The sequence below is a fragment of the Gallinula chloropus genome (assembly GCF_964237585.1).
Source record: "Gallinula chloropus genome assembly, chromosome: 17".
NCBI lineage: Eukaryota > Metazoa > Chordata > Aves > Gruiformes > Rallidae > Gallinula > Gallinula chloropus.
Window position 1 is genome coordinate 9,758,753 of NC_140102.1, and position 13,681 is coordinate 9,772,433.

At 43.1% G+C, this 13,681-nt stretch overlaps 1 protein-coding gene across 1 annotated transcript in view; it reads left to right on the forward strand.

Annotated features, from left to right (window-relative positions):
• The window catches only part of GALNT9 (polypeptide N-acetylgalactosaminyltransferase 9), a gene marked incomplete at its 3' end in the record, with an annotated part of 149,382 nt that overhangs the window by 40,863 nt on the left and 94,838 nt on the right, over window positions 1-13,681 (forward strand). The window contains exon 3 of the mRNA XM_084271881.1: window positions 12,256-12,422. Coding sequence (XP_084128007.1) covers window positions 12,256-12,422 — 167 coding nt within the window. The remainder of the gene's footprint in view (window positions 1-12,255; window positions 12,423-13,681) is intronic.

Sequence of the window (13,681 nt, forward strand, 5' to 3'; positions counted from 1 at the left end):
AGAGCCGGTAGTTCAAGCTTGACTAATGGTAGAACATTAATAGCAGCAATAATAATTAAAACAGTGCACTAAAATACCCTTGGGTGCTGTTGCAAAGTTAGACTGTACCCCTAAAATTCCAGAGGAAAGGTGTGAATTTTAGCTATTTCCACCCACAAAGTGAACAGTTGTTTCATGCAGCAAATGGAGCAAGCTTTCATCCCCTCCGTGGATGTTTCATTAGGACACAGTTCTCCCAGAGGGTCATGGTGCAGTTTACATTAAACTCAAGATAAAAATGACATTGAAGCTTTGCTCCTGTGTTTTCTACACTGCCTGAAAACAAATGCATGACCTACAGCTAGTTCAGTGGCTTATTGCCTTAGTGTCATTAACCCACATGTACCCAAGAGGCTGGGAATTTGTGATCTGTTTGCTCATAGAAGAGCACTCGACTCCTTTGCCTGACAGAGCTGGGAATCTCTGGAAGCAGAGGGGGAGAGTTTCTCCAAGTACAGGCTTGAGTAAATAGTCGGGATGAAACAGGTTGAACGTGTCCGTCTATCAACGAGGGCTGAGGAAGGGCACAGTTGTGAGCACAACTTCAGTCTGCTGAGCAGACGCTTCATGGGAGTGCTGAATACTCACTTTGGGTTTCTTTCTGATGGCAGATTGATTTCAACCTGCAGACACTGAGGATGTGACTTCAAAATGTCTATGGATTGTGGGGAAGTAGGAAAAAGCACCAGAGTGCAAAAGGAAATCTCAGCAGGCAGATGCGGGCAGGAGCAGTGTGTGAATGTTTAAGTGCTTCTGTGGCTACAGGAGCTTCTCAGGGTCAGGAAGAGACTCGTGTGTGTCCTTGGCTCACTCAGAATCACAATCTTGCCTGGTCTAGGATATGTGGCTAATTTCTGTCAGCCTGAGTGAAGAGTCTGCATATGCTGACCTGTTTTTCTGAATTGGGGTAAGAGCTCATAAATTTAAAAAAAATCCCCATACGTTGAAGTGTTTTCTGCTCTGAAGTGCGCCCTAGATACCAGCTCTGTGCTAGACAGGAAATGTGGCTGGGTTCTTAGAAAAAAAATGGTTTTATTTCTTAATGTAACCAAAATTAAATTAAAATGCTGGAGTTTTCTGAAGTGCCCAAAATAATTAGAAGGTAAGAAACTGTTGTTAACATTTAACTTCTGAATGCACGAAATTGTTCGGTGCTGTGCTGTTCACCTCTAGCTAGCCTTTAATTTAAACAAAAGCTATAAAAGTGCAATTAGGCTCCAGTCCAATGAATATGTTCCTAGCTTTAAGTGTATGAGTAACCCTGGTGAAGTTAAGACGTGCTTAACTGCTTTACTTCAATAGGATATTTAATAAAGGAAGTAGTTATAATACACAAAGAACAATCCTGCAATTATCGCAGGGAAAGATGTAAAGAGGAGTGAAGTCCCTGTATCTCAGCTTCTGACTGCTCTTAGGTTCTCACAAAGCTGGTTTTGCCCAGTGATTGATCCTGCAGGGTCCTGATCCAGAGCCTGTTGAGACCTTTAGATGTGCCCTATCCTCTGCTGTTGCAGAGGTTTAGTTTTCGGGCAGTTTCCTAACCCTGTCTGGTAAGGGAAATACATATGGCACGTGCACCTTCATTTGTCCTCTCTGCTTAACTCTGAGACATGCCTTTTTATAAACATGCTGCTACAACCATCGAGCGCTCCACTCGATCCCATATAAAACATCTAAACATCATGGATTTAATATGCCCATTTTCACTGCTAAATCAATGTTCTTTATGCATTTGTTCTTGGAACACTGCTCTATTTGAACCATAATTCTTCCCACATACCATAAACTCAGTCTGTTTTCACTCTGATAGAAATTGATCATTTAAAGCAAGAGGAAAAACCCTGTGACTACTGCTTAAACATTTCAGGGCCCTTGCTGGTTCCTCAGCACACCAAGTGCTGCAACAGAACTTTTTCACAGTAAGGGTGACAAAGCCCTGGGACAGGCTGCCCAGGGGGTGTGGAGTCTCCTTCTCTGGGGATATTCCAGCCCCGTCTGGACGCCGCCCTGTGTGACCTGTCCTAGGGAGCTGCTTTGGCAGGGGGGTTGGACCCGGTGATCTCTGGAGGTCCCTTCCAACCCCTATGATTCTGTGATTCTGTGACTGCTGTGCAAGCATTCCCTTTTGGGGCTACAACCAGTCTTGCAACTGCTGGGACAAGGCAAGATGAAGAGCTGCTCAGTACGGTTTTGGCAGGCAGTGAGGGGATGGGTTTTACTCAATTTATGACTGACCTCCCATTTGGTTTTTTACTCCTCCAACCATCCTGTGCTTGTACATAGCTAGAAAGAAACATTCTGCTGCATAACTGGATTTGACCAGAGATTAAAGCTGGTCTCCTGTGAAATATGCTGGAGCCCATTAAAGGAAGGATTGTTTGCCAAACATTGTTGTATGTCCTCCCGAGACCATAAAAAACATTGTTAGCTGAAGTAATAGTGGGAAATGATTGCATTCCTCTATCCTCCTCCTTACCACCACGCTGCAACGTGACAGCAAACCTGTAATGAAATCCGTGAGCAGCTCTGCAGCAGTTACCTTGAAAACTTTTTTTATTGCCCTACATTTCTAGATTACACTGTGATACTCAGCCTCTGTCCAGCACTGACAGCACTGGCTGAGGGATTGAGATAGTCAAAATTAAACAGGAGTACCTTGAATTTTTAATATGAAATACTTGCAGTAAATTTTTTAATAGTCAAGGATAATTTTCTGTATTTACATATTATCTGAATAACAAATAGCTTCAAGGGTACAGCAAACTCTTCTGTGCAAATGGGAGAATGGTGAGTTTACTTTTATACATTATTTATTGAAAATTATTCCTTTAACTTCATATGCTCCTCTGTTTTTTTCCTTATGTCTGGCATGGACTTGGAATGCAGCTGTAGAGACATTATAGACAAGGTGGTATTTTAATGGATGTAGTATGCATTTGGGTATCTGGGCTGTTACCTTCTCACTCCCTGCAGACATGCTGGGATTAATTCTTCCTTTGCCATAGAGATCCTTTTTTGGGACCTTGATGCATCACTTGGAGTGGAAGAGTACTTAATGGGAAATCTGCTAGAAATCACTGTCAGAAATGCAGCTAAATAGCTGACTTCACATGGCTAGTAATGGTCTTGGTGGCAGGAACAAGAAGTGGTGCCACAGGGTAGCAGCCAATTTTGTGAATGCGACCTCAAAAGCATTTTCTGGCTACTCGAGTGGCTCTTTGTGATCTTCTCCTATTTGCAATCCGAGGTCTTAGTTTTGGCGAAGCGCTGAGATGAGAGTATATTCTCTCTCCTCCACAGACAGCATAGTTCACAGAATTAAATTTCAAAAATTTGCAGAAAAGGTAGTGTTTTCAGAATATATTTTGCTGGTAACAACGTGGAATCACAGAGCGTTAGGAGTTGGAAGGGACCTCGAAAGATCATCTAGTCCAGCCCTCCCCTCCTACCAGAGCAGGATCACCCAGACTAAATCACACAGGAACACATCCAAGCAGGTTTCAATGTCTCCAGAGAAGGAGATTTCACAACCTCTCTGGGCAGCCTGTCCCAGTGCTCTGTCACCCTCACAGGGAAAATGTTCCTCATTATTATCACATGGAGCTTCCTGTGCTGCAGCTTGTACCCGCTGCCCCTTGTCCTGTCACTGCCATCACTAAGCAGAGCCTGGCTCCAGCCTCCTGACTCTCACCCTTTACATATTCATAAACATTAATAAGGTCACCCCTCAGTCTCCTCTTCCCCAAGCTCAAGAGGGCCAGCTCCCTCAACCTCTCGTCCTAAGGAGGGTGTTCCACTTCCTTCACCGTCTTGGTGGCCCTGTGCTGGGCTCTTTCAAGGAATTTTATCTCCTTTTTGAGCTGAGGGACCCAGAACTGGACAAGATATACCAGGAGTGATCTCACCAGGACAGTATAGAGGGGGAGAAGGACCTCTCTTGACCTACTAATAACATCCCTTCTAATACACCCCTTCTAATAGCACTGCTATTCTGAATTGGTAAAATGCCTTTAGTTTTGCCTTTATTTGGTATCAATTCATTGGTTTCACTGGTGCTTCTATCTTAGCTTCAAGTTCAAAGAGCTCTCCAATCTGAAAGCACAATTTTGCAAGACCATCTCTGCATTTAATTTTTCTAAGACAGCTCCGGTCTAGCTTTTACTTTTAAAGGATGAAAGCTAAAAATCCAATTGGAACAAGGACCAGGATCTTTCAGAAATTCTTGAGACTCACTTGACAAATGTAAATAAGCCATTAATACTTAATCACCTAAAATTCAGCAGAATACATGTCACCTGGAATTTAGTTGGGCTCTTCCTTAAATTTGAGCATCACACCATTAAAAATAAAGTCACATGGGGGATGCATTTTCTTTGGTGATTTTTGAAGAGCATTTGAAAGGAGATTTCAGCTTCTCCATTAATTTCCAATCAGTCTAATGCTTTGTGATGCATCATGCATACAGCCACAGGCAGATTTGAATGGGCACACTAGGGGATAGAGTGGAAATTTCTTACAGATGGTATTTCAAAACGTATTAGTGACTCAAGTTAAGTTACCCAAAAAAAGGCAAATATTTTTTACTACAGCAGGATTTGAGCGTGAACTTTTAGTCATTTGTCATGTTAATAAAGGGACTTGTTTTAAAAGTGATTGAACTAGCTTTAGCATTTTTATGTGTATAAATCAATATGGGTATTAGACATGATGGTGTGTTTCTGGTATTGTTTGCCTGAGGAAAACCAGAAATAGCTCACTGAAATACGTGGCCTCTTATTTTATGTGTGTGACAGCTACTTTTGAAGAGTCTAACAATCCGAAATGGAAGGGTTAATATTCATAGAATCATGGAATCATTGAATCACAGGGGTTGGAAGGGACCTCGAGAGCTCATCGGGTCCAATCCCCCTGGCAAAGAACCTACCTGTGGAAGGATCTGTGTCCAAGCTTGAAAGGGGTCTCTCCTTGGTGTAAGCGTCACAGGACACAATTCCTGTAAATTTGGTCTTTGTTGAAGGAAATTGGAAAGAGATGAGAGAGTCCTAAGGGAGGAAATAAGTTTATTTTAAAAAAGCTGCCACTCTCCCTCAGTCTAAAAATCCTACAGGCCTATAGCCCAGTCCTTCAGCCTGGGAATGTAGGAAATTCCCAGCAGCAGGTACACGCTGGCAAACTCGTGGCATAGTCAATGGTTTGTTCTGGTTGATACGAAAATTTCCTTTTCCTTGATATGGGGAGTGTTTGAGATTAGCACAGACACAAGGGTTTGGCCTGGCTTCTTTCTACTGAACATGGGTGATTTTGTTCTTAGTGCACATGGAGGCACATGGAAAAACTGCTGGGAGTTTCCACAGTATGGCATAGATTTAAGATCTCAGTTTATTATAATTCTGAAAATGACAGTCAACATCCCTGTGTACCAGGAAAGCAGAGGGGCAGGTTATTTTCATTGATTCTGTATTAAAGGGGAGTCAGGGAAAGTCACAGAATCACAAGGTTGGCAGAGACCTTTGATATCATCGAGTCCAACCATACCTGTCCTTTACTAAACCATATCCCAGAGCAACCTCATCTACCTGTCTTTTAAATGCAGTCAGTGACTCAAACCCCTCCCCAGGCAGCCTGTTCCTGTGCCTGATGAGCCCTTTGGTGAAGACTTTTTTTCCTGATGTCTAAAATAAACCTGTTTCTTGGGTGAAGAGACCAACACCCCCCTCTCTACACCCTCCTTTCAGGTAATTGTAGGCAGTGATAAGGTCCTCCCCCCAGTCTCCTCTTCTCCAGGCTAAACAACCCCAATTCCCTCAGCTGCTCACCTTGAGTGGAAGAGTACTTCTTAATGGGAAATCTGCTAGAGAACGCTAGAAATTAGTCAGGTTTGCTGAAACCATATGAGAGGAGAAGCAGGAACAGTTGAAGGGGTGTCTTTGTTTTAATGACTTTCTTCTTCACGGGTAACTGCCAAGGACACAGTGTGTGGAGTGTGGCCAAGGCAGCACAAGGCCAGTAGACATTAGCCGGGGAGGTTGGCTATTTCCAGACTCTAAAGTCCTGACAGAGGAGCATTTTAGGTAACACATGCTATGAAAATCATCTCTTGAGCAATAGAATGAGCAGTTGTTTCTTCAGCATTACATTTACTTCTTGCAAAACAGTCATTCGGTTTCTTCTTTCAAGAATCAGGCAGCAGAGCTCAAAGTTACCTTTTGTTCCTTTGGCAAATACTTTCTTTGCTGAGGACCCAACAACTGGATGGCTGTGGGGTGTAAGGGCTGATGCTGAACACCCAAATACTGATGGGGGATTATAGTGCTTGCAGGGAGGGAGGGAAAACTATCCCAATTTCTTCAGCTGTCAGCAAGAGGAAATTCATCCACCAAATCCCTTGTTCATCAGTGATGATAGTTTTTTAGAGCTGCCTATACTACCAAGCTTACAGCACCAACAAAAATCACACTCAATCTTGTATCTGCACTTCTCCCAAGAACTTCAGAAAAAAGGAGGTGGTTCTTTTTTCTCCTGTATGATAAATCGAAGTGGAAGCTGGTCTGTAAAGCAATGCAGATTGCAAAGAAATAACCACAGTAAAAAGGTGTCTTCTGGTATCACCAGGCTTCCTGGGTTTTTCCTGACATCGACTGACGCTTCTCTTTTTACCTTAGTTGTAAATACAGTGGGCTGCTTCTATCAAGATACACAGAGCATCAGTGTTCTGTACCACTGCTCCCTTGTTCACAGTTGTGAGCTTATTATGTTATGTGATTCTTAGGGAATGCTGTCCTTGAGCTGCAAAACAGGAGGGGAAAATAAAAGCAAGTCTTGAACTGAAAAATGTACTGGTTTGGGGGGGGGGGGTCCCTTTTGGATAGGGAGGAAAAAACCCATCCTTAATAGAGAATGTTGTGGCATAGTACAGTGAACATCATCTGTTGGAAAGGAGGATTAATTAGGAAGGAGTTGGAGTCCTCTGCCTGACAGATCCATGAAGCTAATCAGTTTTGTAGCCTGCTGTTGCTTTTGCTGTGGACTGGTCAGCAGCTGCATCCCATGCTGGGGAAGGAGGTATTTGCAGCTTGTCACACCTTTGCTCCTGTGCCAGCGTGGAACAAGAAAGCCATGCTAGCTCCTTTCCGCTTCTGGAAAGTTACTATTACATTTAGCACTAGCTGCAAAGCCTTGGTGGTTTTCAGGGGAAAGAAATCAGGCATTGAAGTACCTGCTTTAGCTCTTGTAAGTCATCTGTGCCCGGGGAAGTCACAGCAGCATTTAGGTACTAAGAGGCAATTGTGTATGTGAGACTACTCTGAGCCTTTGGTTTAACCAGGTTCAAAATACACAGTGGCCTGGTGATTAGGAGCAGTATTTGTTTGTCTTAACAAGCAAGGATTCAATAGTACTTTTAGTATTTATCTTTGTCCCTTCGCTGATATATGTTGCTGAGCCTTGTTCCTCTGCTGTGGCTGTAAAATGTGGACAGAGAGCATTCTGCTGCTTTCAAGGTACAGAGCTTGTTGAGGTTTCTTTGTGCCAGAACTGCAGAGGAGGTTTCTTCATGCCCAGCACTTTCATCAGGTTTGTGAAGGAGAAACACCCACAGTCATCTCCATCCCAGTGGCTCATTGGAAAAACGTATCTTGTATTAAATACTTTAAAGATTCATGAAACAGCTTTAATTTTGTTTGCACTTCTTCCTGAAGGGTAAAGCTGTCAGAAATCTCTAAATGCATTGCCTAATCCATTTTCAAACTCAGTATATTAAGGTCTGCAAGAAAAACTCATTTTTGGAGTTTAGCTAGTATACAGACAGGAGGGAAGGCAGGAGAAAGAGAGCAGAAAAGATTTTTCTTTCCTTGACAATGCAGTGGATTGCCTGCATGGCTGTAGTGTCAGTCCTTCACAGAAAATACTGCAAATCAAATAAACTGTGAGACCAGCTCTGATAAAGAGAGGACTTCACATCTTTCTGTTGATCAGATAGGACTAGAGTAAATACAGCTATCAAGGAATGAAGGTTCAGACAAAAGAAAATCTCCTTCCCTTTATTACCTACAAGCTCACAGGACAGCAATGAACAGGCTTCTCTGTAGCTGAGAAGCTTTTGTTTTCTCATTGCCACAGTTCCTAATTTATGACCTTTTTTGTGTCAGTACTAGTTTTTTTTTTCAAGGTTCTGGTCTGCCCACTGAAGACCTTTCCCTGTTCTCTTATGCCTGCACAGGCAGTGCTCACAGCTGGGCTCAGGGGGCTGGCTGGGAAATGTTCATTTACGCAACCGGTTCAATGCAAAGGGGAGAATGAGTGAAAATTATCTCCAGAGTAGAGAAAAATGATCTGACATCAAGCTCTCTGTCACTTACAAAGGAAATACCTCTGGGTTCCCAGCCAAGCTCTGCAGTAGCCAATGCAGAGCAAGAACAGTCAAAGACTTCCCAAGACAACAGCAGGATGCCTCAGGTTAGATGCTTGGCGTGTTGTATGAAAGGTGCCTGAAGGGTTGTTTCACATATCAGGTCTAATCCATCCTCAGCTAGTCCATGGAAGTGATTAGCCATGGCATCGTCAGCCTTTGCTTGGAATCCCTGGTCCTAAATGCATGCAGCAGTGTGTTTCTGTATAGCGTGCCTTTGTGTCCTGGAGAGAGGTGCTGCTTCTCATGCAGACCTGAAGGGCTTTGCTGGTTGCACACTGTGAGACCTGATGACAGTTCATAATACTAATGTAGAATCACAGTAATATTAAATGTGAGCTATGTCTGGCCAGCTTAGACTATCGTTAGCTACCACAGAGGTCAAATGTTTGCTCTAAATCCTTCCTGAACTCAGTAGTGTTAGACAGGTGTTAATGAGGCCAAGATTCGGCTATCAATTACTGTAATTGGCCTCCCTCACCTGGTTGCCACAGTTCATAATGTGGGCAGACCTCGCACAGAGAAGTGGAGAGAATGGTGGTACCCCGCCCCCTTCCCTGGCTGAGCGCTGGGGGTGAAGCTGGTGCTGTGGGCTCCCCAGGCAGGCAGCCAAACCTCTGCTCCCGGAGGAGGAGCTGCCTTCCATGCCCAGGCACTTCACTGCATGGTGTCAGGGCTGCCAGAAATGGATGATTTCTTGATTTCTTACCAAAGTCAGGTTCAAAGTATGGTTCGGGTTGAACCATATAAAGATGTGCCTTGCTGGGACACCTTCATGCAGTTCAACACCTTCACCTTCTGGTTGCTTTTTTTCTCAAAAGAGGTAATGGAAGTGACCAGTCTCGTGTTAAGCTCCCCGGTTTCTTGCCTGATACTTTATCTCTGTTTCCAGACTTTGGAACCATTTTCTGAGAGGCTGCCCTATGCCTTACTGAAAGTCAATAGGCTTCTTATAGCCTTAACTTTTCCTGAGACTCCTCTGGAACAAACTGTGTCCTGCTGCCACACTCCAGGGCCAAAAATCAAGGGCTGCACCAAGGAGGACTTCACGTGCCCTCCTGACTCTGACTTTCTCAACCTTGCGAACAGGCACGAGCGACTCAGTGTTGCGTTGCAATGCCCTCGGTCTGCTGTCAGTGTTCCTGCCAAGAACAAAGCTGCAAAGGCATTGTAAGGTGACAGTGGGCAACGTGCTTTGGTGGCAGAGCATCCTTGTGTGTAACTTGCTAATGTCACTGTTTGGCTCAGTGTGTCAACTGCTGGTTAGAGTTTCTTGGAATGAAGGAAGTATTAACTGTAAATTGCTGCAGCTGGTATCTAATTACAGAATACACTGGGAAGCACTTGGGCAACAAGCCAACAAAGCACTTAAGCACCCACTGATTTTTAAGGAAAGGCCCCTTGACTGGGATTTCTCACGCTCTCAGGCATCATCAGAAGTGTTTGTTAGTGGACCAGTATTTTCTCCTGACTACCTCAGCACATCCATCTCATTTTTTTAAGTGACTTAAGGAGTTGGGAGTTCAAGGTTGACTGGAAGCCTGCAGGAAATAAACTCCTATATCACTGCTGTACTTTGGAAAGTCTACTCAGCTGGACAGCTTCTTTTGCTGTTCTTCATGCTTGCTGTAATAAATAAAATTATGACAGCTTTTAAACTACTGCTAAATTCTGAGGTTTGCCTTTGCCCATCTAGGTGTTCCTCTTGCAGCAGGGTTACCCAAGATATACTAGTATGAAATGGTTGTAGTGCTCTTTCCAAATGCAAACATTATGCAGTTTTTCAACTGTATCCTGCTCACAGAGAAAGGGGAGAAGGCACCAGTAGGTTATAATACATTGATTTAATATGATGAAGAACAAATAAGTCAAAAGTGGAGGCTATGATTTAGGTGTGATGGTTGGACAACTTGAATTAGAAGGAGTGATGTGCTCAGAATGTAAGTGGGAAGGTGGAGGAAACACACTCGGGATCAGTCCTACTCCACCAAGAACATAGGGCTGGGTGCTTGGGTGAGTCAGTGGTTACCTGTCTTTTCCCAAGCAAAATACTTTGGTCCTTCCAGATGTGCTTCTGCTTCTGACACTTGTGTTCTCCCTACCTTTCCTTTGATTGCTTGTCCCTCTAGATTGCAAGTGCTGCTGTGACTGCCCTCTCATTCTCACGGCACTTCCTTCTCTGCTACAGCCTCCTATCTCCAGGCTTTGGCTACATGGTTCTTTGCTTTCCTTCTCTCCTGCTAGCTGAGAGTGCTGATGCAGGAACCCATCAGGATGCATGGCCTGGGGTGGGCTCCCTCCTCTGCCTCAGTTTCCACCAGCAATGCACCCGCTCCTTGTGTACGAGTCTGATTCACTGAGGTGCAGTTTGCTGTGTCCTGCTGACACAAGTGAGGCTCTGAAGCAAATTGCTCTCAGGCCAAAGATGTCCCTCATCAAAGGGAATCTCACAAGGTCTGTGTCTTCAGTTGATGGCTTTTCCCTCTTAGTAAAGTATTCCTGATGGATGACTTTGATACATTGGTGTGGTCAATAGGGAAATCACATTCAAAGAGAAATTTAAAAAGGAGGCTGGGTGAGAGCATTCACACCTCCTGTAGGTCTCTGCCCTTGTTCCAGGGCTATTTTTAGATGGTATAAGAATGCTGCTTAGCTAGAAGTTTTACACAGTAGTCCTCTCTATGGTACAGGCCACCAGCAAGCTGCTAGTGAGTAGCTATGGAAACACTGTAATCAATGATAAGTACTCAGCTTTCTGAGCAAGTAATGCTGGGATGAGTAGGAATTACAAATAAATGCCCTTTAGTAGAATTCATAACTGATTTCCAGAGGTTACCCAACAGTCAAGCGTTTGTCACCCTCCCCATCCCCATGGCTATTGATAGCAGGAAAAAAAAAGTGATTTTTCTGCCAAAGTAATGAGCAAAGAGGTCAGAAAGTTTGATAAGAGCAGGAAAAGTCATTTCCTTGGATATCATTAGCAGTATTTTAGAGAGTAGGTCCAGTAATTGCTATGGTAATTCTGAATGGTTTTTGACTGTGAGAACATGTAGGTAATTTTTTACACTTAGCATCTTTGCTAGTGAGAGAGAATTCCACTAAACTGAAGAAGTGTGGCATTACAGAGGGGCATGGGCTGAGGGCTTAGGAAGCAGAGGCACTGCTCTGCGCTGTGTGACTTCTCCAGGCCTCTGGTTTTCTTCTCAAAATACCTGTTGGTAAAATATATACATCAGTGAGCAAGACCAAAGGGCATCATGACTCGTCAAGTTGATAGGCAGTGATTCCAGCGGCTCAGATGGACCAGATCTGTTTCGCAGACACTCACCAAGTATGTGCCTGTACACTAAATGTCACGTGTTTCTTATGCCCGCACTAACTGCAAAGTCAGAAAGGGAGGCAAGTGCTCTTTGTATGAGCAAATGCAAAGTTTGTCTGAGTAGCTCCTGGTTTTAAAAGTATGAGATCTAATTATGAGATATCAGCAAACCTTCTGATGGTTCCCCTGCGAGCACAGGCAGGCTATTGCATTTAGAGCCTTCTCCAGGTTGTTTTTGAACAAAGTCATTGATATTCTTTTGGTTTTCAAGAGATGCTTTTAACCTTCTAGAGGATGAGAGCTGCTAAAAATGTGTGCATGCAGGTACACTTTGATTTTCATTGAGTTGATGGAAAGTTTGCTGCTTCTAACTGTAGTGCCTGCAAGCCCTCATATCATATTCTGGAGAACAACGAGGAGAGGATGTTCGTCAGTGTGTTCTACCTCTCAGTGTCTCCTTGGATTTTAATTCTTTCTTCCTTCTCTCCAGGTGCAAGCAGATGACCTACCCAGATGACCTGCCCCAGATCTCTGTGGTCTTTATATTTGTAAACGAGGCGCTTTCTGTCATCCTGCGCTCTGTGCACAGTGTTGTGAATCACACCCCATCGCACCTGCTCAAGGAGATCATTCTGGTGGACGACAACAGTGACAATGGTGAACATATGTAACTCTTCCTCTAAATACTGTACCCTGTGTGGTTAATGAAATCTAAATCAAAGGGAGTTTGGTCACTACTACCTTAAAAGCACTTTTTTTCCCCCCAAAATGTGGGAATGAAGCAGGATTGAATCATTCTGCATTTAAACAGACAGGGGAAGAAGGTGATACATGTAACCACTGATACATGGTTAATAAGCTAGATGGTAAATTATTGTAAATTAACATATTTCTATTGAAGTCAGTAGAAGTTGAGAGACTTCATGATTGACAATGAGAGTTGATTGAGCTCCATGTATAAAGCTGCAAGTAAATATTATCCATGTGTATAATAAATAAACATGAAGTGGATAAACCCTGATGATGTCATTGAAATCCTCATAGGATGAATGACATTTGTATAGGCAATCTTAATATAGAAATGACTTGTCTAAATTTCTTGATCCAGAGAAATATCATCATGAATAGACTGGAAGTTTAAAGGCTGTTTTCAAGGATAAGTGGGGCTATACCCAAATAAAGTTAACAGTAGTTTCTAGTCTTTTACATGGCAGCATACTCTGCTTCTTCATCATTTCTGTGTGATTTAGTCTAGGTGATCCTGCTCTGGCAGGGGGTTTGGACTAGATGATCTTTTGAGGTCCTTTCCAACTCCTAACGGTTGGTGATTTAAACAGGGGTTGCAAATAGCAAATTTGGAGTCTTTTTTTTTGGGGGGTGGGGTTGGGGATTTTTTTTGAGGTAGGGAGTAAATTAGATTGAGAAGGAAACAGAATGTGCACAGAGCACATGCAACTTACAGGTCGTCTAGTTCATTAGTGTAAAAATAACCACTTCTATTACAGCATTCAAAACTCAAAATATTAGTGAGCATGTAGGGTGCTATCAATCATCCTGTTTCACAGGACAATCAGGTTTGAAGAACTTTTGGGATACAGATGTCTATGCAGTGTTGTTGTGTTTTAAGTTGTTATACATATAGAACTGTTGCAGCATCTCAAAATATATTTGATAAAATAAAGCTCAAGCTTAGCATTTTCTCCACAGATGAACGGTTTTAAATCTTCCAGTTTTGAGTTGTTCTTCTTCTTTAGGATCCCTGAAGAGAAAAGAGGGTTGAAAGAACAAATCACTAAAACAAAAATAAGTTCCCTAAACCAAATAGATTTAAGGAACCTTTTGTCCAATTCTGCTTTCAGTTATGGCAGTGTAACCTATGGAGTAATTATGTGAGATTGCAAAGTGATTGAGTCAGT